The following is a 24,306-nucleotide window of genomic DNA, read 5'->3' as shown; positions in this document are numbered from 1 at the left end:
AAGGGCAGCTGCATCATCTCCATTTTGTCTTCAATCCCTCTTCTTACCTGCGGAGCAACTTCTCTACAAACTGAACCCTGGAACAAAGGACTGAATGATGTGGATGTGTACCTGAGAGCCTTTCAAGCCATAAACTCACCAATACTGCTAAGAACCCAATATATAGATTTCTGAATGTATCTGACTGTTTTCTCATTTTAACAACTTCCTTTTTCTTTCCTTTTATAATAAACCTTTAATTTAGATGCTTTCTTGCTTATAAACCTTTAGTTTAGATGGTAAGGATTGGCTGGCATCATAGTATTCTGGGTAAGATCCAAGCCTATACAGAGCTGGTAATGTGGCTGACTCTGGGGTCAGAGGAACACTTTGTTTATGTGAGCAGAGTTTTTAAATCACCTCTCACTGTGCCGGACCTAGGTGCTGAATGGAAATCAGAGAACTGGAATGCAGTAAAGGGGGCCGTGCGATTGTCTTTTTTCAGTTTCTCAATAACCAGTGTGGGGGATCAGAAGCACAGTTGGTGACTGATCGGTGAATTAAACTTCCGTGTTAACCCCCAGTTTTGGGAGCATCTGCTCTCCCTTTTTCAGCCTGCCTTGATCTTGGCATTTTCAGTGTGGACTGCCTCAGGCACACTGAGTCACACTAAGCACTGAAGTTAAATTAATAGTGTTTTTTATGACACAGTCATATGAAATCAACTAAACTCCTTTGTTTTCTTTCATCTGAGCAGGGTTTCCAGTTTCCAAACCTCATATAATCTCCCAGCTGGAACAAAGGGCAGAGCCATGGGTCCCAGACCTCCAGGGTTCAGAGGAAAGCGAGATCCTGAGAGTTCCCTGCACAGGTGAGGAAAGATTAAACAAAGTCAAAGTCTGTAAGTGCCTGAAGGAAACATCTGGGATGCCCTACAATGCCCTTGGAAGGTTTCTCAGTTCATTATTGTCCCTAGCAGGGGTCGTATCCTCAGGGTAAATATAGCTCATGGCTTCCTGTAGACCCTAGCAGACACCAGGCAGTAGTTTCCTCCCTTCCCCCTGTGAATTTGGATGGGATGTGAGGGCCGAATTGATCCCCTCATCTCTCCTGTTTAGGGGAAGAGTTTGGCGGAGTTCAGGTTTTTTTTTTATTTGACCTCTCTCAAGCACTTGTTTTGTTTTGGCCTTCCCCTCTCTATCCCTGTTTGAAGTTTCTGTCTCTTATCACAGCAGGTGATGCAATAATATGTGAGAAAGAGGAGCAGAATTGTCAGCAGGGAAATGTTGAGCAAGTGGCTAAACACAGAGAATTATCGCAAAGATCGAAAAGGAATGTGTCCAGGAGTCATGAGCAGGGAAAATCCTGTGAGATTCAGCACAGACCAGAAAGAGAGCAAGGAAACCAGCCAGGGGAGAAAATGGGTAAATTTATTTCCTGTCGGGGAACTCAGAAGAGCGTCAAGGAAACAACAACACAGCAGGAAATCCTCATGGGAAAGAGGAAAAATACATGCACTGAGTGTGGAAAAACCTTCAGTTGCAGCTCATCCCTTTCTGTTCATCAGAGAATCCACACAGGGGAGAGGCCTTATGGATGCTGTCAGTGTGGGAAAACATTCACTTTCAGATCAAATCTTGTTCATCATATGAGAATCCACACAGGGAAGAGGCCCTATAAATGCAGTGATTGTGGGAAAAGCTTTATTACCAGCTCAGACCTTTCTAAACATCAGAGAATCCACACAGGGGAGAGGCCCTTTGAATGCAGTGAGTGTGGGAAAACCTTCGCTTTCAGATCAGTCCTTTCTAAACATCAGAGAATCCACACAGGGAAGAGGCCCTATAAATGCAGTGAGTGTGGGAAAAGCTTTATTACCAGCTCAGTCCTTTCTCAACATCAGAGAATCCACACAGGGGAGAGGCCTTATGAATGCTGTGAGTGTGGGAAAAGCTTTATTACCAGCTCAGACCTTTCTCAACATCAGAGAATCCACACAGGGGAGAGGCCCTATAAATGCAGTGAGTGTGGGAAAAGTTTTATTACCAGCTCAGACCTTTCTAAACATCAGAGAATCCACACAGGGAAGAGGCCCTATAAATGCAGTGAGTGTGGGAAAAGCTTTATTACCAGCTCAGTCCTTTCTCAACATCAGAGAATCCACACAGGGGAGAGGCCCTATGAATGCCGTGAGTGTGGGAAAAGCTTTATTACCAGCTCAGACCTTTCCCAACATCAGAGAATCCACACAGGGGAGAGGCCCTATGAATGCCGTGAGTGTGGAAAAAGCTTCTCTAGCAGCTCAGCCCTTTCTCACCATCAGAGAATCCACACAGGGGAGAGGCCCTTTGAATGCAGTGAGTGTGGGAAAACCTTCGCTTTCAGATCAGTCCTTTCTAAACATCAGAGAATCCACACAGGGGAGAGGCCCTATAAATGCAGTGAATGTGGGAAAAGCTTCACTCAGAGCTCTCAACTTACTGAGCATCAGAGAATCCACACAGGGGAGAGGCCCTTTGAATGCAGTGAGTGTGGGAAAACCTTCACTTACAGATCAGTCCTTTCTAAACATCAGAGAATCCACACAGGGGAGAGGCCCTATAAATGCCATGAGTGTGGGAAAAGCTTCACTCGCAGCTCTCACCTTACTGGGCATCAGAGAATCCACACTGGGGAGAGGCCCTATAAATGCCATGAGTGTGGGGAAAGCTTCACTCGCAGCTCTCACCTTAGTGGGCATCAGAGAATCCACACAGGGGAGAGGCCCTATAAATGCGGTAAGTGTGGGAAAACCTTCATTCACCGCCAGGAGCTTATTAGCCATCAGAGAATCCACACAGGTATGAGACCCAATGGAAGCAGTGAGTGTGGGAAAACCTTGTCTTGCCACTGAGCCCATGTGAGCCATCAGAGAATCTGCAAGGGGGATCAACACCATAAAACCCTCTAGGGCTATCAATACTTGAATAGTTTCCTGATTGCCACATAGTAACTTTTAAAAGCTGTTTGAAGCACCATTATCCCTCAGCTTGTCCAGATGAGTGAGTGGCCCATTTTTGCATTTTGCAGTTTGACCTCTTTGAGGTGGACTCATTTGTCCTTTCTATCAACTCCATTCTCCCGTTAGTAATTCTAGTGTACCCTTCCTATCAGAAACCAGGGAGCATCACATTTATACCATTCCTCCTATTGCAAAGTTATTGTTAGTCACCAGTGATACAGATTGTATCATGGCCAATTGTTCTCATGTTGTGTTGAAGAGCAGTTATAATGGGAACTTTTCATATTGCATTTAAATGAAGAGGAACGGGGGCAGGAAAAAAGTGTCATTTCAGCCTCTGTGATACTGGAAGGAGATGTAAAAAGCGACAAAGAGTCCTGCATCACCTTATAGACTAAAATATGTATTAGAGCATAAGCAATATACAAAAACCTATAGAAGAACACATCAATCTCCCTGGACACACAATAGCAGACTTAAAAGGAGCCATCCTGCAGCAAAAATACTTCAGGGCCAGACTTCAAAGAGAAACTGCTGAGCTTCAGTTCATTTGCAAATTTGACACTATTAGTGGCTAGCCAACTACAGAAGCAGTTTCTCCTCTCTTGGTGTCCAAACCTCAACTGCTAGAAGAGGGCCCCATCCTCCCTGATTTAACTAACTTTGTTATCTCTAGCCTGATTCTTGCTTGCATATTTATACCCGCCTCTGGAAATGTCTACTACATGCATCTGATGAAGTGGGGACTCACTCATGAAAGCTTATGCGCCAATATGTCTGTTAGTCTACAAGGTGCCACAGGACTCTTTGTCACGTTTTACAGATCTAGATTAACACAGCTACCCCTCTGATACTTGGAAGGAGATGGGGTGACTCAGAGATTCTCTCCTTCCCCATCATGGCAGAACTGTTATCTTTTGTCTGAGCCAGGCAGAGTTTGTTGTCATCACATTCTATCCCTCCACTTCTCAAAGTGTCATGTGATGAAGTGTTCTCAGTTGTCTGTGCTTGGAGATGATGTTTTGACTTATTTAATCCTATACCAGAGTTGCTATGACTGGAGATGAAAGTATCAAAGACCAGGAAGGGGATTTCAAATGGATCCTAAATGCAGTGTGATCATTTCGAGTTTAAATCCCAGGTTCCATCTATTGGTAAAGCCAATTCTGGCAAGGTGGCTGTTTCCCCCCTCGCCCCCCCATTTTGGCGATGCTAGGATACTAAACATTGTAAATAACATAACTGACTATTGAGACCGTGCTCAATGAAATATGTTTGAATCGATCGGAGGAGAATGTGATGGGAGAATCTCTTGTCTTGATTCTAAATAATTTGATGTAACCTGCTCTGGAATTTCAGTTTACACTCTCATTGTCATGTATTCTATCTCTCTGTAATCCGGGTTTCTATCTTTCTTGATGGCTGTGTGGTCACACAATTAGATATTAGTTCATCTCAGATTTATTGGAGAATTTAAGACAAATGACCATTTGCTAAAGTCATCATTTCTCACTTCAGCTTTGCCTTTTCCCCATCCTTCCATGATGATATGGAGAAAGTTCAAGTGCAGTTCTGTCAATAGGAGAGAACTCTCCAATTTACTGGCCATGCTAACGAAGACACAGCAGTGATTTAAAATCTCCACTTGGAAATTGTGAACAACAGCAGACCTCCCACTAACTGAAGGAAGTGCATATGATCACAGTGTAGTTCAGTTGTTTAAATCAATATTGTCTCAGATGGCTATGTTGGCAGGCCAAGGCCTCCTGCTGATGTAGCGCTATCTACACGGGGGATTAGAGATGTGTAACTATGTTGCTCAGCTGTGTTGATTTTTCACACCCCTGAGCAATAATTATACCGATAAATGTCTTTAGTGTAGACCAGACAGTTTTCTCTTGTGTTTTCTGCATTTGTATCACTTCTCCCTTACTTTCTGCTACTTTGAAAGATTTAAAGGGTGAAAAGAGAGTTATTTTTTCTCATGATGCTAACATTCCCACATAGGAGACCCCTTCCACCAACACGCATGGCAGAAGAATCAGAGGTATATGAACTCACAGAAGTGTTGAGACAAACCACAACTTGAGCTAAGGTTCGGTTGTTGGCAATGGAGATTAAAAGATAACTAACATATGTGACCAGAATTTGTGATCTTTGAATATATTAGTGTTACTAGTGAAAATGAAATTATAGGTGATGTTATTAGTTAAAGAGTAAGAGACTAATTGTTTGATCTGAATTATTTTGAAAAACTAAAAGTTGTCTTGTTTTTTTTCTTTTTTTAGTTGTACAGGAAATGATGGTTAATCTTCAAAAGTTAATTTGATTTAATTTACCCCCTGTAGTGTAAGGAGTTCTGGTAGAAAACCTCACTCTAAAGGTTGGGGTGGGAGAATAGGTGTTAGAAAGAGTGTATAAGAGAATATTGGGTCTGTATAGATTTTATTTTTTTGTATTTCAGATAGAGCATATTTTGCTTAGCTTCAAAGTCAATTTCTATTAGGAGGAAAACTGCTCGAGGAGACAAGTTGTATACGTTTTTACTCACTTACACTGTAAGCGTCACTGTCTTCCCCACTTCTCTAATTTTCAAAGGAAAGGCCTGACATCTGTCATAGGATGTGTCCAGCAGGTAGGAAAGCTGCAGTTGTCAACCATCAATACCAAGGAAAAGGCTGACGTCCATTGCCTTTCATATCTAAAAGCCATCTAGAGGTTAGTTACACTGAAAAACTATGCTGACATGGCCACATCTCTCAGGGGTGTGAAAAATCCACTCCATTGAGAGACGTAATTAATGTGACCTAAGCCCCAGTGTAGACAGGGTTATGTTGTCAGAAGAATATTTCCAGTGTTTGAAGGGTAGACATAGCCTTAGACAGACTGATCCCCTCTGGGAAGCGAGTCATGACATCAATTCCAGTTTTGACCCATCTCCCTATATGTGAGAAAGCTGCTAGTATGAAGGGCTGAGCCAGCTGTCCGATCACCTGGTTCAACTGAGGGAAAAGCTCTAATTACCCATAGTCCAAAAACTGAGAGAAATGTTGAGTTCCAACCATTGTCATTTTAGTATTTTATTGTTCCTTTCTCTATTTTTTGTATTGGCCTTTCTGTTCTATCAGAATGTGACTGTATAGCTCAGTGCATGTGTGATAAATGCTCGTTGGTGCCAGCTGGCAGAGAGGTCAAAGTAATTCACAAAAAACTCCTGCCTCAGACCTGACAAACTCACACCTAATGCTCTGATTTTTATGATATTTATCCAGGAAGCATAGCAGTGAGATCTCTACTGAAAGGTTGTAGATTGTTACCCCGATCACTGCAAGAGATGTGTGTGAGTCCTATTGAAGGAGTCATGTAAGTATATGGAAAATTATGCCCATATGGTATTGTCATGAAAGTGAGTCACCCCAATCAAAGGTCTTGTTGGGAATGGCCTGTTCAAGTGGGAGGGAATTGTCATCCGTCCCTTGCTAGCCAGTTATGAGATATGTTGCTGCATTGTCAACCTTTGCACCAGCCCAGAAAAGCCAGTGGAGAACTATCAAAGACAAATTATAGACATCGAAACCCTGTGGAAGTGTAAACGACAATATGACAATGAGTAAATGGTCCTTTCTGTGAATATACACAAAAGACTGATTCATTTTATAACGGGGGGAGCGAAACATTCTGGGTCCATTCACCAAGGAGATCACTAATGACCAGTGGTGCTTCAAGAAAGGCAGAGCCCTGGCTCCTAGGGACTAGCAATCACTGCAACAGACTGTCACCTCAGACTTCAATCTACTTAGGTAGGAAAGGTAACTATTAAAAAGTGTAGGTTTCATTTTGTGGTTTTGTTTTGTTGGTAACAGTTGGTTTCCATCATTCACATTTGTATGTTTAAATCTCTGTTCCTTGTTAAAGAAATTTCCCTTTGTTCAATAACTGTGCTCAAGTGCGATGTGTGATCCAGCAGCAGTGGGCTACAGTAAAACTGGTAAGCTCGGATGTACCATTGCTTCGGGCAGAGAGGATCTGGGATTTTTCTGAGCCCTGGTCTACTCTAGGGAAGGGAATCAATCTAAGTTATGCAACTTCAGCTACATGAATAACGTAGCTGAAGTCGATGTACTTAGATCGACTTACCATGGTGTCTTCATCACGGTGAGTCGACTGCTGCAGCTCCCCGGTAGACTCTGCCTGCGCCTCTCACCGAGCTGGAGTACAGTGGTTGACAGAAGAGTACTCGAGGATCGATATATTGCATCTACACTAGACGCGATATATCGACCCCCAGCTGGATTGATCGCTACCCACCGATTTGGCACATAGTATAGACATACCCCGAGTATCTGGTGTGGGGGGGGGACACATTGAAGGAACTCAGGGGTTAAGGTGCCTTTATTGTCAACTGTCAAGGTTGCTGTAGCTCAGAGGAGGGTGCTTGACTGCCTGACAGGCTGGTGAGTTTGGTCACTAACATCCAGCTGCCAAATGCAAAAGTCCCTCTTCCTCATGGCAGGTGGTCACAAGGAGACTCACGGCCCTTAGCAACCTGGGAAGGGTACAATGTGCATCTATGTTGATCCACACAGGGAAAGCTCCCTATAGCATAAAACTCTGCCCTATGAAATCATGGAACATGTGCTCTTCGCTCTGTGAAAGCACACAAAGAATCCAAGTGCTGGAGGGTAGAGGTTGGGTCCAGAGGGACCTAGACAAATTGGAGGAGTGAGCCAAATGAAATCTGATGAGGTTCAACAAGGACAAGTGCAGATTCCTACACTTAGGATGGAAGAGTCCCATGCACCTCTACAGGCTGGGGACAGTGGCTAAGTGGCAATTCTGCAGAAAAGGACGTGGGGATTACAGTGGACAAGAAGCTGGATATGAGTCAATAATGTGCCCTTGTTGCCAAGAAGAGTAACAGCGTATTAGGCAACATTAGTAGGAATGTTGGCAGCAGATGGAGGGAAGTGCTTATTCCCTTCTATTTGGCACTGATATGGCCACATCTGGAGTACTGCATCCAGTTTTGGGCCCCCTGCTACAGAAAGGATGTGGACAAATTGGAGAGTGTTCAGCGGAGGGCAACAAAAATTATTAGGAGAGCTAGGCATATGATTTATGAAGAGAAGGTGAGGGAACTGGAGTTATTTAGTCTGCAGAAGAGAAGAGTGAGGGGGGATTTGATAGCAGCCTTCAACTACCTGAAGGGAGGTTCCAAAGAGGATGGAGCTTGGCTGATCTCAGTGGTGGCAGATGACAGAACAAGGAGCAATAGTCTCAAGTTGCAGTGGGGGAGGTCTAGGTTGAATATTAGGAAAAACTTTTTCACTAGGAGGGTGGTGAAGCACTGGAATGGATTCCCTAGGGAGGTGGTACAATCACCATCCTTAGAGGTTTGTAAGGCCCGGCTTGACAGAGGGGGCTGCATTCCTGTGCCAAACAGTCACTAGAAGGAGGCAGACAAAAGCCTTTAAGATGAAGTGTCCATCACTGTCAAAATATCATCTCACTCCTTCAGCTCACTGGCAGCCTGAATTTCTCCCTTATCCTACCAGAGTCTTGTCTGAACTCAGCACTATCCAGCCCCTGTGTATGTAGTGGGCAAAAACCACAAACCTTGTCTTTAAGACAAGCTGTCTCCTTCCTTCTTAGGGAAGATTTTTCTATGATTGAAGTTGAGCTTCAGTTCCCCTCTTGTAGGAGCAGGTTGAGTGCAGGGCCTTCTCCCAATGAAATCTGTTTTCACCTTTGCCCCCTAACTCTGCTCCCAGCTGTCAGGCAGCTTCCAGCCCATCCACCCTGCTTACTAGCTCCATGGTCATGTGTAACCCCCTTTGCCAGCACACGTAGCCTGCGGGAAAGCTGCTCCTGCCAGCTGTGTTGGTGGTATAGTGGTGAGCATAGCTGCCTTCCAAACAGTTGACCTGGCTTCAATTTCCAGCCAGTGCAATAATGGCTTTTCTCTTTTGTTGGTTCCTTGTCTAGAAGTGGTTTAATTTCAGTCACATATGTTACAATCACATTATCAATAGAATGAAACAATAAATGTGTCAAAGCCCAGCAGGTCACACAGGAGGGAGGAATACAAGGGGCTGGAATGTGTCATCTGAGAAGACAGAACACTTGGAAACCTGCATCTCCCATCCCCTGGCCTTCTGTGTTATGATTCCAGCTGTGTGCAATGTTTGTTTCATGTTCCTGCATGATGGGGAAATGAAGTTTTGAGTCAGTTTTTGCTCCTACAGATTCCTTTGCTGTTACAATTATATTGATATGAACAAAAGGGAAGCAAAAAAACAGCAACAAAACCCCACCCAAATTGCAATACAGTTAGGGAAAGAGATGACTGGGGTAAGCCAAACGTTTCAAAATAAAAATTAATACTTGTGACGAACTAGGAATGTTCTTAATGTTTGCTCTGAATACTGTGTTGGTGCCTCAGTGTCCCCATGGCAGTTCTTAAGTATCTGGCAGAGCAAAGGGACAGTGCACCTAAATGCCTGACCCTCTGTCTCCTAGCAACTGATGGCCTGGGCCCCTCCTCTGCATAGGTGCCAGCTGAAAGTGTTGGAGACAAAGGGATCAGGTGACCTCCTGGCCTGGGAAAGGGGCTGAGCAGAGAGGAGGGGCTGGGAGGGGTTGTTAGTCTGGAGCTGGCTGAGGGCAGACGTGGGGGTCTGGCTCACTGACCCCCAGAATGGACCTGGCCGAGGGGTCCGGTTCGCTGTATCTACAAGCTCTGTTTTAGACCCTGTTCCTGTCATCGAATAAACCTCTGTTTTACTGGCTGGCTGAGAGTCACGTCTGACTGCAAAGTGGGGGTGCAGAACCCGGTGGCTTCCCCAGGACCCCGCTGGGGTGGACTCGCTGTGGGAAGCGCACGGAGGGGCAGAGGATGCTGAATGCTCCAAGGAGAGACCCAGGAGGTGAAGCCGTGTGAGCTTCTTGCCCTGAACAAGTCTGCTCCAAGGGAGAGGAGGCTCCCCAAAGTCCTGACTGGCTTGGTGGGGAGCAGTTCCAAAGCATCGCCCGGGGACTCTGTGACAACACTAAAATGGGAGCTGGGGGAGAGAGATCAGGTATGTGGAGATCCCCTTGATATTTGAAACCTACAACTACCCAGCTCTCTGAACACCTGTGATGAGCAAGACTGAGTTGGGACATCTTCAATCATTTATTGTCTCTATTCTCTGTCTCTTTCTTCTCCCCCCATTATTCTTCTCCAATGTCTCTGCCTTTCTCCTCTTGCTCCCTCTCCCCCTGCCCGTTCCCAGCAACTCAGTCTACAGCATTTAGGAAAAGCCAGTTTCATAGATTCATAGACTCTAGGACTGGAAGGGACCTCAAGAGGTCATCAAGCCCAGTCCCCTGCCCTCATGGCAGGACCAAATACTGTCTAGACCATCTCTGATAGATATTTAAATATTTTACTGGCTGCAGCCACAAAGTGAGAAAACTTACACTTCTGGTTCAGAGTCAGTGCACACACACAAGAATCAATGGGCTTTTAATTTCTTAGGTTCTGCCACCATATGCTGCTTCCATTTCATATCAATCTTTTCTCAAGATTTCTCATTGTGCACAGCAACATTACACCCTTGAGAGAGAGTGGAGCAGAGGCTGCATTAATTTAACCTACAAAAACCAAACAAATAGAAATGTAGATTAGATTAGAATAGAAATGTACTCTCCAGGTTCCTCCAGCCCAGGGGTTGGCAACCTTTCAGAAGTGGTGTGCCAAGTCTTCATTTATTCACTCTAATGTAAGGTTTTGCTTGCCGGTAATACATTTTAATGTTTTTTAGAAGGTCTCTCTCTACAAGTCTGTATATTATATAACTAAACTAGTGTATTGTAAAATAAACAAGGTTTTCAAAATGTTTAATAAGCTTCATTTAAAATTAAATTAAAATGTTGATCTTACGCCGCTGGCCCACTCAGCCTGCTGCTGGTCTGGGATTCTGTTCATCTAGGCTGGCAGTGGGCTGAGTGGGGCCTGTGGCCAGGACCCCAGCTGGGAAGGGTCTGTCAGCCAGAACCCCTGACCAGCAGTGGGCTGTGTGGGGCTGGCAGCCAGGATCCCCGACTCAGCCCACTGCCTCTCAGGGGTTCCATCTGCTGGCTCCTGCCAGCCAAGATCCTGACTGCCAGACCCGCTCAGCCCACTGCCAGTCTGAGATCCCAGCCCTGCCCACGTACAGTGGGTATCTACCTTCTCCCTGGTTCTGGCCCATTCTCTTCCTCTCTCTGCACTGAGCTGAGGGTGGGAGTGGACCGAGCACAGGGCTGGGGTGAAGGGTCTGGCCAGGAGCTTGAATGAGGGAGGGGGCTCAGGGTTGGGGCAGGAGGTTTGGGTGTGGGGGCACTTACCTGGGGAGCTCCCATTTGGTGTGAGGGGTGCAGGAGCTCCCGTTTGGTGCTCAGGGAGGGGGTGGGGATGTGCAGGGTGCATGGGATGTGGAGAGGCTGGGGATGTGGGGGGGTGCCAGAGTCAGGGCTGGGGTCATGGGAGGGGTGGACGGGTGAAGGAGTCAACAGAGGGCTGGGTGGTACAGGGCTCAGGGCAGGGGCCTGGGTGGGGTGTGGGGGGTCAGGGAAGGGTGACTGCCCCACCCCCATGCCCCCCGCTCCTTGTCCCGACTACCCCCTCCTGGGACCCCACTCCCTATCTAAGGCTCCCTGCCCCATGTTCCCTGACTGCCCCCCTAGGACCCTATCCCCTACCTGTCCCCTGACTGCCCCAACCCTTATCCACACCCCCCACACCCAGACAGAACCTCCCAAACTCCCATGACTATCTAACCGCTCCCTGCCTGCTGACAGGACCCCCAGAACTCTGGACCCATACACCCCCCCCACTCTCTGCCTGCCCCAACCACTCTCCACACCCCTACCTCCTGACAGCCCCCCCCAAAGTCTTGACTCATCCAACTCCCCTAGCTCCTTGTTCCCTGACCCCTAACTGTGCCCCCAGGACCCTCCTTGCTCCCTGTTCCCTGACTGCCCTGTCTCCTATCCACCTTCCACCCCCTAACAGACCCCGGACTCCCATGCCTCATCCACCCCCTCCCCCGCTCCCTGACTGCCCCCTCCAGAGACCCCCGCCCCCACCACCCCCCCGGGATCCCACACCCCATCCAACCCACCCTGCTTCCTGTCTCCTGATTGCCCCCCCGCTTAGCCCAACCCCCCCAACCCTGGACCCCTTACTGTGAGGCTTCCCGCTTATTCGGAGCCCTGCTGCTGCACGCACAGCCCCGCGCCTCAAAGTGCTGCACGCAAGGCAGCAGGGCGCTGGATGAGCGGGGAGTGTCTTTCACTCCCCACAGAACCAAATGCTGCCCCGCGGGAGTGCAGAGCCCTGGCCCCCAGAGCACTGCGTGCGCAGAGGCAAGGCTCCAGGGGAAGGCAGGGGAGGGGCCAGCGGGTTGCCGCGCCTGCAGGATTTTTAATGGCACACTGGAGTCCCACCCGGCCCCAGCATGCCATTAAAAATTGGCTCACGTGCCATCTTTGGCACGCGTGCCACAGGTTACTGACCCCTGCTCCAGCCCAACCTTCTGCTGATGCATTTCAATGCACGGCTATGAAGGGTTTGAAGCTTTCATTAAGTTCCAGGACACTGAAGGATTTCAGCTCCCCTTTGTCCAGAGGAAACCTTCACCCCACTAACAACCAGGGTCTTGTCCATGGGATCACTGTACGGGGCTGGGTCCCTGTTTGTCTATTCTCGCTATCTAGGAGAAGCCAGGGCGCCTCTACAGAAATCCATTGCACACCCACATCTTGAATACTGCGTGCAGATGTGGTCACCCCACCTGATAAAAGATATATTGTAATTGGAAACGGTTCAGAAAAGGGCAACAAAAATTATTAGGGATATGGAGCAGCTTTCATATGAAGAGTGATTAATAAGACTGAGACTTTTCAGCTTGGAAAAGAGATGATAGAGGTCTATAAAACAATGATTGGGTTGGAGAAAGTAAATAAGGAAGTGTTATTTACCCCTCTAGACACAAGAACTAGGGATCACCAAATGAAATGAAGAGGCAGCAGGTTTAAACCAAACAAAAGGAAATATTTCTTCACATAACACACAGTCAACCTGTGGAACCGTGGGGCACCTAGGGTCGGCCACTGTAAGAAGACAGACTACTAGGCTAGATGGACCTTTGATCTGACCCAGTGTGGCCATTCTTATGTTGTGTACTTATGAACTGGGGTGTATGAGCACTCAGGGCCCTCTGTGGAGCCCTTTCTCCTTCTATGCTCTCATGTTTCATTGACTCCAGTCTTTTTTTCTATTCATCATCAGCATCATTGTAAACAAGCTGCCCTTACCTCCTGTCCCCTCCAAGAACCAGTGTCCCCTGTCTTGTGTAAATCACTGACCTCTTTCCTCTCTCAGCACTGACTGCTCCTCCATGTCCTTCTCCCTCTGTGCTGATGGGACCCTTCTCTCCAGTCCTTCTTCATCAAGCAGCTCAGTGGATGGGAGTCTTAGAGTCACCATGGTGCTTTAGGAGCAGAAACCCCCACAGAGCTTTCATGCAATTGGCACTTTGCCCTCACTTTGCTCAGGATTGAAACTTGTGCAGAGAGACTGGCTGGGCCACATGCCAGCTGGGCATGAGCAAAGCAGCAGAGGTGAAAGGCAAATGTGGGGAGTGCACCCAGGGCCTTATACATGCAAAGCAGGCACTGTACCACTGAGCCACATCCCCAAACAGACCTTCTTTGCTGACTGTTACACTCAGAGCTGCCCCTTTCCAATGCATCCAGTGGCTCATAAGCTTCATGGGAAACCCTTTCCCCCCAGTCATACTCTCATGCAGGTTGCTGGTTCTTAGGGGTCACTTTGCAGCAGGGCCAGATTCGATGTGTGGGGCAGAGAGAGTGTGTGTGTCCTGGGCTCAAGGTTAGCTCAAAAAAAAAAAAGGCAAGGGAAAAACTGCTGGCTGGGAACTAAATATGCAGGACAATGGGTTGGGATTCTTCTACGCTCAGATTTGTTATGGAGCTGGCAGTCTCCCAAATGATGGTCTGTTCCTTCCCTCAAAATGTCAGCTAACCTTCTCCTTTTGAATTTAAAGCTCCATGAAAGGGAAAAGAAATAATGAGGAAGAAAGCATAGAAGCTACGGATGTAGCTGAGAAAGGAGTTGGAGAGATAAAAGGCCAGAGGAAGGAAAGCAGCAATGTTTCTGCCTGGTTTTTAACCACGGACCTTTTGTGTGTTTAGCAAATGTGCTAACCACTACACTACAGAAGCCAGCTGCTGTCAGTTTTGAGGCCCTTTTCTAAGGCTTTCTCAGTAGCCACTACACCAGCTGATTCCCCTCTGAAGAACAGAGAAACTAAAGAGCATCAAGAACTTATGTTTTTTGGATGAGCCAAGAAAAGGGAGTAGCATTGTCCCCCTCGGGTGGCCCCTGTTCAATTCCAGCTCAGAAAGCAAAACTCTTCTGCAATAATATCCAAAAAATATTGTGTTTCACTTTAGTTAATAAGTACAGTTGTGTGGCAATTAAATGATGACCCTAAAGTTTCATAAAACCAAAGAACGCTAAACAAAAAAGTGTGGGAAATACGGATGTATCTTAGAAAATGGCTTGGAATGAAGGAAGACAAAAATTGACCGGTTGAGAGAACAGGCCCTGTTTCCCCCTGATTTGGAGCTTCTCTCACAACTACTGGAATAGAAAAGCTAAGCAAATGATGTTCTATTGTTGCAAAGGAGATTTAAGTGAGGCCATTTTCTCCAGATGGTCATGTAAGGAGTGGGATTTGAAACCACGTCTCTGTGCAGAGACCAGAACACCCAAGAGATAGGAGAAAAGAGTCTTAAAACTAGCACTTTAGACCAGTCCACCATCCTCCTGCTACAAAGACTAGGACCTATGAACCCTAGTTGTTGTTAATAGTTGATGAACTCTTTAGGGAGGTCAAGATGGCACATCTCTTTCTACTCCTACAGACCTTCTACAGCACAGCTAATTTTTAGACACACTCACCCGCACCTAAAGTTACACATTTCCTGGAACTCCATGAGTTCTGTGGTGATGTAATCTCCCTGCTCGCGTTTTAAGTGAACAAAAGATGGGTGCTGGCATTCTAAGAGAGTAATGGTGAACCTCAAAATCCTGCCCTGGGGGCCAGACAGTTAAGCAACCAGCACCCACAACCTCTACCATGATAGCATCCTATCTGGGAACAACTCACTGATCAATAGCTGGGGTGTGAAATCCTAATTTCTGTGTTGTTCTGTCACTGTAGTCCCCACTTTCCTATTGCTTGTCTGCATAATCTCTGTCTGGTTCTGTGACTGTTTCTGTCTACTATATAATTAAATTGTTGGGTGTAAACTAAGGTAAATTAAGGTGGGAGGTATAATTGGTTAGAAAATCATGTTACAATGTGTTAGGATTGGTTAGTTACATTTCAGTAAAATGCTTGGTTAAGGTATACCTAAGCAAAACTAGAGTTTTACTATACAGTCTGCAGTCAGTCAGGAAGTAACGGGGGGATGGGAATGGGGGGTAGGGGAATTGGAATAATGTTTTGCTAAGGGGGGCAAATAGGAATAGGAACAGGGAATGGGAACAGGGACACAGGCAAGCCTCTGTGGTGTCAAAGCTGGGAAGGGGGATCCTGAGGAAGGAAATTGGAATCATTGCTTGCTGGAAGTTTACCCCAATAAACATTGAATTGTTTGCATCTTTGAACTTTGGGTATTGCTGCTCTCTGGTCACGCGAGAAGGACCAGGGAATGGGAGGGTGTCATAACTATAAAGGGAAGGGAACCGCCTCCTGTGTACAATACTATAAAATCCCTCATGTACAGAGACACCAAAATCCTTTTACCTGTAAAGGGTTAAGAAGCTCAGGAAACCTGGCTGACACCTGACCCAAAGGACCAATAAGGGGACAAGATACTTTCAAATCTTGGTGGGGGGAAGTCTTTTGTTTGTGCTCTTTGTTTTGGGGGTTGTTCACTTTTGGGACTAAGAGGGACCAGACATCAATCCAGGCTCCCCAAATCTTTCTGAACCAGACTCTCATATTTCAAACTTGTAAGTAACAGCCAGGCAAGGCAGGTTAAGTTTATTTTTGTTTTCTCAACTTGTAAATGTTCCTTTTTGCTGAGAGGATTTTACCTCTGTTTGCTATGACTTTGAACGTAAGGCCAGAGGGGGTTCCTCTGGGCTCTATGAATCTGATTACCCTGTGAAAATATTTTCCATCCTGATTTTACAGAGATGACATTTACCTTTCTTTCTTTAATTAAAAGCCTCCTTTTTTAAGAACCTGATTGGTTTTTCCTTGTTTTAAGATCCAAGGGGATTGGATCTGGACTCACCAGGAATTGGTGGGGGAAAGGATGAGGGATGGTTAAACTCTCCTTGTGTTAAGATCAGGGCAGGCTCCAGGCACCAGCTGAGCAAGCTGGTGCTTGGGGTGACAGATTCTACAGGGCGGCTTCCGCCCAAACCTAGGGCAGTACGGATGCTTTTTTTTTTTTGTTCGCTACTTCGGTCGCCCAGTAGGGGGTGGCAATGCGGAGGAGGGGAGCGCCTTGCAGCAAACTCAGCAGGGCAACCTATGTCCTCCCTGCTGACCGGAGCAGAGTGGAGCCCTCCCACCAGGTGGCATGGCAGTCAGGGCCGTGTGATGAATGCCCTGCTGAAGCGCTGGCTGCCTCCCTTCTCTCTCCCCCCGCTCCCCGCCATTAGACCGCGCATGCACTCTGCAGCACAGGGAGTCCCCTGGCTCCAGCCACCTTCTGGGTTTTTTTGTTTTGTTTTTCCACTGCTTTGTTGGACGAGCCGTTGTTTTCCCCCCTGCTCCAGCTGTGCCATTTTTGTGTTGTTCCCCCCCCCTGCTTTGCTGCTCCAGTCGCGCTGTGTCCTGCCTCCCACTTTGCCGCTCCAGAAACGCCGTGTCCTCCTCCTGCTTTGCCGCTCCAGCCACGCCGTGTTCCCCCCCTGCTTTGCCGCTCCAGCCGCACCGTGTTCCCCCTCGCTTTGCCGCTCCAGCCACGCCATGTTCCCCGCCCAGCTTTGCCTCTCCAACCGCACCGTTTTTCCACCCCCTGCTTTGCTGCTCCAGTGGCCCCGCCTCCTTTTTTTTTTTTTGCTTGGGGCAGCAAAAAAGCCAGAGCCGGCCCTAGTTAAGATCCAAGAGGTTGGGCGGTGTTCACCAGGGACTTGGTTTGAGCGTGGTGGCAGCAAGACCAGATCTAAGCTGGTAGTTAAGCTTAGAAGTGTTTGTGCAGGGCCCCACATCTGTACCCTAAAGTTCAGAGTGGGGAAGGAATCTTGACAGGGGGTGATGGAATAAACCCTCTAAGAAGTATGTCTTTTAGGGTGTGAAAAACCCGAGAACCAGTATAATTAAGCTGACCTAAGCCGTGGTTAGATAGTGCTAAATGAAAGGAAAGATTGTTCTGTCAACATAGCTATTACAGGGATGGAAAACCCTTTTGGTCACTGTAGCAGCTGTCTACTCTGCAGTATTTTAAGTGTAGACAGCCTCAGAGTAAGACCAGATCTGGCTCCATAGGCACTAACATATCAGCAATTACAATGCACTAATGCTTCTGTAGTTGGCAGGATTTGAATCTGCATGGGGAGACCCCAATGGATTGCTAGTCCATCACTTTAACCACTTGGCCACAACTACTTGATGGATAGGTGTTTCACTACACAGTGATTCTGTTCTCACAGAATTGTCACTTCAAATGGCTCAGACCAGCTCCCCCAGCACACTCATGGCTGTGCATTAGTGTGTATCCATGGCAGAACAGTGAGAATTCCTGCCCATTTCCCTTCCAGCTGGAGCACGATGAGAGTGTGTTTGTGGCTAACAACATTGCTATAGATTGTTGTGCATTCCCCACACTGACAATTCAGACTGTCCCTTTCCTATTCGAATCTCCACCATATCATTCCAATAGCCGGGGGGAGGATTTCTCTGGGGCACTGAAATGTTTCAGGGGATTGGTGCGTGAACTCAGCCTTGCATTCCATCCCTGACGTTTCATGGACTAACAACAGCAGCAGAAAGAAAGAGCCGAGCCAATATCTCCCTGGCAGGGATGCAGGTGGCCATGTCCCCTCTGTCTGACCATCACCATTGCAGGAGAGAAGGGTTCACTGGAATCGAATGCCCTGGCTCAGACAAGAGACAAAGGGAGGTTTTGCTGTTCATGGATCTGTGCAAAGGAAATTGTGTTCTGTGTGAAATTGAGGAGGGAAATGAAACATCCACATGGTGGCCCAATGCCCTAAGGAATGTGGGCGAAGGACTCTGGCTGAGAAGTATCAGAGGGGTAGCCCTGTTAGTCTGGATCTGTAAAAGCAGCAAAGAGTCCTGTGGCGCCTTATAGACTAACAGACGTTTTCGAGCATGAGCTTTTGTGGGTGAATACCCACTTCGTCGGTTATTTAACAGGAATTTGTATCAATTTATTGCTCTGATTAAAAGCTATGGCTAAAAGGCAGCCACTGTTGTTAGTACTTGAACTTGCACCCGAGTGGGTATCAAGTCCATTGCCTTAACCAGGGATAGTCGATTATTTTATCAAGATCCAAATTTCTTGCTCAAAGTCTAGTCAATGTCTAGACGCCAGAGAAAATAATACACTGATGATAATAAGAAGAATATAGAAAGATTTTGCAGTCACTCTGGGCATAACTATGGTGATTGTTTTGTGTTTCACTCTTAATATCTGGCACCACCATTGCCTTTCTCTTTAGTCTTGTAGTTTACAAAGGGTAAAACTAAACATCACTTCAGATACCAGGGAGTGTTTGTGTTCATTCCTGTTAGCTACACAGGGGTTTGATGTAGCTGCTTTCAATCCTCTGGCTTTGCCGGGATAAGTAACATTTCAGGATGTCACTGAACTGAAGCAAGGAGATCATTTTTTGACAGATGATGCCTCCTCTTAAAGGTGTTTGTCTGGCTGGCAGCCCTGGTTCCCAGGTCTCTCCTGAGGGAAGAAAGTTTCTGTGCAAAATACTAAAACTTTTAACAGAGAGGAGGGAAAGGCCGTGGCCATATGATGGGGCCAGTATGTACCACAACATGGTTCTTTTATGTGGGATGACTCTGAGCACTGACTGATCTCCACTCCCTTGGATTTGAAGAGATGTTTAGTTGTGCACTTAGGAACCTATAAGGCTGAAACAATTTTATGGATGGTGACACTACGATTGAAGGTTTCTTTAATGTTGTAGAAATTGTTAAAAACACTTAGCTTCAACTGGAACTGCCTGTTATTAAAGGCTGGTTTCCCCACGTCAGTTCCATAAGCTGTCCTAGAAACACCCTGGGTTCTCTCCTGCCTCGGTGGGAACTAGAGGGAATCGTCCCCTGCTGCCCTTGGCTCCAGGCTGATTTTTCTGGGGAGGGGATGTGGAATTGCTTTGTTTGCTGTTGAGAAGGGAGCCAGGCCAGTTCCCAGGGAACGAGAACTCCCAGCATCTTCCCAGCCCAACCAAGGCTGCTTCCCTGTCCCAGCCTCTGTTCCCCTGGGGGCCTTGCATGTTTGACTCTAGAGCAGGCCAGGAGCAGCAGCTGAGGCAGAGGACAGCCTGGACCAGGCAGATAAGAAGGAGTTTAGCAAGCAAAAAAGGTAAAATGGCAGTGGAGTATTACCTTGGACTCGACGGCATTTCTCCATTGGTCTGTCTGCTTTGGGGCAGGGACAATAACACGTCCTGATGCATTCATTATTTCAAAAGGCAGTTTAGGATTTTCATACACACGATGCACAAAGCGGGACTCACCTGCCTGTCCAGTGCTCAAAGTGCCCCATGATCTTGTGGATGTTTGCCGAGTGCTGCAGGGTCCCCTGAAGGGAGAGAGAGACGCGGTTAGGAGGTTACGCAGCCAAGGGTACCTCACCCAACACTGAGAGGCAGCCACCTCTGGGGTGAGTTACACAAGTCAGCAAATGAATTTGGAACAAGAAACGCACTGAAAGGACCGAGGCTGCTGCAGGAGGTGGAGAAAACCAGAAAAAGCAGGAGCCCTGGATCCCAGCCCTGCCCCTCCCCCACTCTACCCCCTAACCTCCACTCCCCTCCCACATTGGAGGGGAGAACCCAAGAGTCCTGGTCCCCAGCCTTGCCCACCCCCCATATTTCGATATGGCTCCATCCAATAGCTACCCCCAAAATTGCAGGGCAGTGCCATGGGGCACACCAGAGCCTGCCTGTTTGCACAGGACGGGCGATGCCAGTGCTCCGGGGGGGGGCGGGGAGAGATGATGCTAAGGGAGAAACAGGCAGCAGAGAGCTCCCATGACAGAAAAAGAAATGCTAGGGGTGCTGTGCTGCAAGGAGTGAAGGAGGTTGGCAGGGAATAGGAGGATCTTCCCTCACAGCAGGTGCGTCTGTCTCGCTCCGAATTCCTCCCCAGCCCTACCCCAGCCCAGGCGAATCCCGGCCCAGCTACCAGGGTTAAATTTGGCCTGGATTCCCCAGCTGCTGGGGGTGGGGCATGGGGCTGGGAAGCATGAGCCTCTACTTCCCCTTCCCCAGACACAGTTGCATGGGCACAGACCAAAGGAGCCTGCAGCACTGCTGCCTAGAGGAAACTGAGGCACCAGCCAGTGACAGACACATCATGGCTCTCCTCATCTGCATCCTCTTTTTCCATAAACAACCTGGGGAAGGGAGGAGGGGTAAACTCTGGGCAGTTGCATAGTTAACCTGTGGAACTCCTTGCAAGAGGATGTTGTGAAGGCCAAGACTATAACAGGGTTCAAAAAAGAACTAGATAAGTTTATGGTGGCTAGATCCATCAAGGGCTATTAGCCAGGGTGGGGAGGGATGGTGCCTGTAGCCTCTATTTGCCAGAAGTTGGGAATGGGCAACAGGGGATGGATCACTTGATGATTCCCTGCTCTGTTCATTCCCTCTGGGGCACCTGGCAATGGCCACTGTCAGAAGACAGGAGGATACTGGACTAGACGGACTTTGCGTCTGAACCAGTCTGGCTGTTCTTATGTCTCCCTTGGAGCAGCAGTGACACCCAGTGGGCAGTCAGAGTAATGCACAGAAGGTGTTTTCCTTGGCGCAGCAGTGACACCTCGTGGTCATTCAGGGTAATGCACAGAAGGTGTCTCCCTTGATACAGCAGTGACACCCAGTGGTCAGGTGACATAATACACAGCATGTGTCTTCCTTCTAGGAGCTGGAACTGCGTGGGGCAGAGCTAAGGAGAGAGCAGGAGCCTGTGTAGAGCCGGGGAGAAGAGCTGTGCAGGTGTAGTGCGAGAAACTGCTACATGTAGGAATTTGCAACCTGTAGCAGTTACTGATACCTGAGGTTGTTCTTATTTGCTGACTTGTCCTAATTGGCTAAAACTTGACAGTGGTTTCTCTAGCAAAGGCCAGTCCATGGTCATCCTACATCAGGCTTCAAGTTGAGAATCATTTCCCATTCCCGCTCTGTGGGAGTGGAGACTTTTAAACGCGCTCTCTATGTGACTGCACATGGCTAAGCAAAGAGAACAAACCCAAAATCCTCCCTGTGCTTTGGGAGCCAGGTTTGCTGTGGGAATTCTGTAGTTCAGATGATTTCACACCTGGGCATTGTGATTCTTTACCAGTTTCTCTGGCATTGAGGCAGTTTTGTGTTCATAGCTGTGATGGCCGAGTGGTTAAGGCGTTGGAGTTGAAATCCACTAGGATTCCCCTGTGCAGGTTTGAATCCTGCTCACAGTGAGGCCTGTGTTTTAGCCAGTCTCTCACCCAGGCAACACCCCTGTACACCCCCTGAGACACACTCAATTCTCTCCCCACCCCAAGTAAATCCTGTCCTGCTCCTTTCATAGAGATCCCTGGGACACCACCTCACACTGTGTCCCTGAGGGGTCAGGGAAATTCTCAGCACTTCAAGCCTCTGCCACTCACCTAGTGCCCCATAGATCAGCCATAGCCCTGGTTCTGCTCCTCTCTCTAGTGTGTGAAAGGAGCCAAGTCAGTGACTCCATGGGAGCTACGAGGCTGCAGAACCAACACAGAAAAAATAGGTGCTCAGCGCCCACTGACAGCCAGCTCCCCCTGCCCCACTACAGGCCTTGCTGACAAGCTCCTCCTCTTCCCTTTCAGTGCCTCCCACTTGCCAGTGATCAGCTGTTCAGTGGGGTGCAGGAGGCACTGGGCAGGTAGTGGAAGAGGAATGGGGCAGGAAGGTGCAGGATGGGAAGAGATGGGACAGGACAAGGTGGGGGCTTGGGGGAAGGGGTGGAGTGGGGGCAGGGCCTGGGGAGGAAAGGGGGGATTTGTCCCTGACCCCAGACCCCTCTAGGGCTGGGCCCGAAGGGAAACGCTGACTATCACAGTGACAATACAACTGACCAGCATTGCGGGGGAGGCTGAGGGAGATCCGCACTCATCAGGTCTCTTCTCTCCCCCACAGTGAGCCAGACACTGCTCTCTCCTGGCTCTCACTCTAGCAGCTGGATGCCAAGGAGCCATTTCCCCACAGGAAGTGCATTGAGTGCCCCTGTGGTGCTGGGGAGGCTGGCGCTGCTGCTGGCTTTGGGGCTGGCAGGGGGACTGATGTCTCCCTAAACGGAAGGGCACTGTTCCCGGAGAAGGATCCTGGAGAGGTTTTCCTCATTGCTGCAGGCCATCCACCTCCCCGAAAGGTGGGAGCTAGGTCGACGGAATAATTCTTCCCACCAAGGAGCGGATTGACGTAGCCACGCCGATTTACGTTCCCCGTGCAGACCAGGCCTGAGGGTTAGTGCGTCCTGAACAGTTAAGTCAAAACAGCTCTGTCTGTCAGGAGTGCGCAAAAGGGTAACCCGCTCCTGGGCGATGTGGCCACGCCGCCCTAACCCCCAGTGAAGCTAAGGGCATTCAGAGAGATAGTGGGCCTAAAGCGAAAGAAAGACTTCCTCCAGCACAGGGTTGTGACAGCCTAGTCTCCATAGCACAGACAGGGTGGCCAACAAGAGACAGGAATAGACAGCAAAAGCCAAAGCAGCCCCAGGGAAGAGGGCGAGGCTGTCTGTTGGACAAGGGGACTGGGTGGGACAGGTGTTTTGGACAGGCCGCCCTCCCATCAAAGGAGGAAGAGCCCAAGAAGAAGAGCTGGGCAAGAAACTACAAACAGGGAAAGAAGCAGACCAGGCAGCTCCCCTTGGAGCAAAAGAAGGCATTGGTCCAAGCCCCCCGCTAAAAGCAGACTAGAGAACAGATCAGCTGCAAAAAACCAGGGAAGGTCAAGAAAGCACAGAGCCTCATAAGCCACAGGTAAATTTTCAGAGCTGAGCTTCGCTTTTTCTCTGTTGGCCCCATTATCAGGCAGAATGACAAAGGTGCCAAGAACTACAAGGTCTGCAGAAAAAAGCAGTCACAAAAACACAGAAGAAAAACTGCTTTTGTCAAAATCAACCACACAGCTGCACACTGGACCAAGCATACCCAGCCCACTGACCAGCACTTCCTAAGACTTTTATTTTTCTGGTTTTTTTAACCAATTGCTAGAGGAAAGTGTGAATACTGTTTTTTACTACTACAAATTATGCAGTTGAGCTTCCCACATTTGGGGAAATTACAGGGGTCAGCACACCAGCAGTACAATGGATGAGCCTCACTCTGAAAAACCACCTTCAAGATCATGATATTTCTCCTAGCAGGTAAGTATGAACTTCTATTGCCCAGCCGCCACCCACCCTCACTCTCCCCAGACTTATAAGACACGGGGCGGACCGCCACGCCCCGACCCCTGGCCTTGCCCACACCAGCCCCCACTGCCAACAGCTGCCCCGCTGCATCCCTGAGGCCCCTCCCTTCTCCACGCCAAGCTCCTGGTGCCAAAGTCGGGTCCTGCTGGGCAGCCTGCCTCCGCTCCCACAATGCTCTGCTCACACACAGATCTGCATGCATGCTCACGCTGCTCCGCCTCTCCGCTCGGGACCCTCCCCCTGCCTGCCCGGGCCAGGGCTCTTGCGTTCCCTGTAGTTGTAGCAGGGTCCCATCCCAGGCATCCAGGCTATCAGAGAGACGACATGGACCACCTGCTGCTGGGGAAAGAGTGCAGCTTGCATTTTGCTTCTCTCTCTCTCTCCTCCACCGGAAGTTGGTCCAATACAAGAACGACCTCCCCTGCCTTGTCTCACATCACTTTCTCCTCAGTGCAGAAGGTTGGGTGTTGTCAGCCACTCTCCAGAAACTGGAAGGCCACTCCATCACTTTTGTTACCTGCCAAGTGAGGCTGAGTGCACTGGCAGGCAGCGCCGTTTGAAGAAGTGGAAGATTGGACAAATGACCAGGGAGGAGTATAAAAATATTGCTCAGGCAGG

At 48.3% G+C, this 24,306-nt stretch overlaps 1 protein-coding gene, 2 non-coding genes and 1 pseudogene across 11 annotated transcripts in view; 1 reads left to right on the top strand and 3 right to left on the bottom strand.

Moving 5' to 3' along the window:
* The window catches only part of LOC127056975 (zinc finger protein 883-like), a 305,218-nt gene extending 301,673 nt beyond the window's left edge, over positions 1 to 3,545 (top strand). For 6 of the 9 annotated variants that reach the window (XM_050965479.1, XM_050965480.1, XM_050965482.1 and 3 more), the window contains 2 exons: positions 737 to 850; positions 1,212 to 3,545. In XM_050965479.1, the coding sequence (XP_050821436.1) occupies positions 737 to 850; positions 1,212 to 2,872 (1,775 nt within the window). In that variant the 3' untranslated portion in view covers positions 2,873 to 3,545. The remainder of the gene's footprint in view (positions 1 to 736; positions 851 to 1,211) is intronic. The other 3 variants (XM_050965483.1, XM_050965477.1, XM_050965478.1) reach the window with 3 other exon arrangements.
* The window catches only part of LOC127057005 (zinc finger protein 420-like), a 482,458-nt pseudogene that overhangs the window by 28,822 nt on the left and 429,330 nt on the right, over positions 1 to 24,306 (bottom strand).
* TRNAA-AGC (transfer RNA alanine (anticodon AGC)) lies at positions 17,580 to 17,661 on the bottom strand. The gene has a single exon. It is a non-coding gene; the product is annotated as a tRNA-Ala (tRNA).
* On the bottom strand, positions 23,486 to 23,648 carry LOC127057345 (U1 spliceosomal RNA). Its single transcript, XR_007776075.1, has one exon. It is a non-coding gene; the product is annotated as a U1 spliceosomal RNA (small nuclear RNA).

This window comes from Gopherus flavomarginatus, chromosome 8 (genome assembly GCF_025201925.1).
Source record: "Gopherus flavomarginatus isolate rGopFla2 chromosome 8, rGopFla2.mat.asm, whole genome shotgun sequence".
In the NCBI taxonomy this organism is placed as follows: domain Eukaryota; kingdom Metazoa; phylum Chordata; order Testudines; family Testudinidae; genus Gopherus; species Gopherus flavomarginatus.
This window is presented reverse-complemented; position numbering and strand designations above follow the sequence as displayed.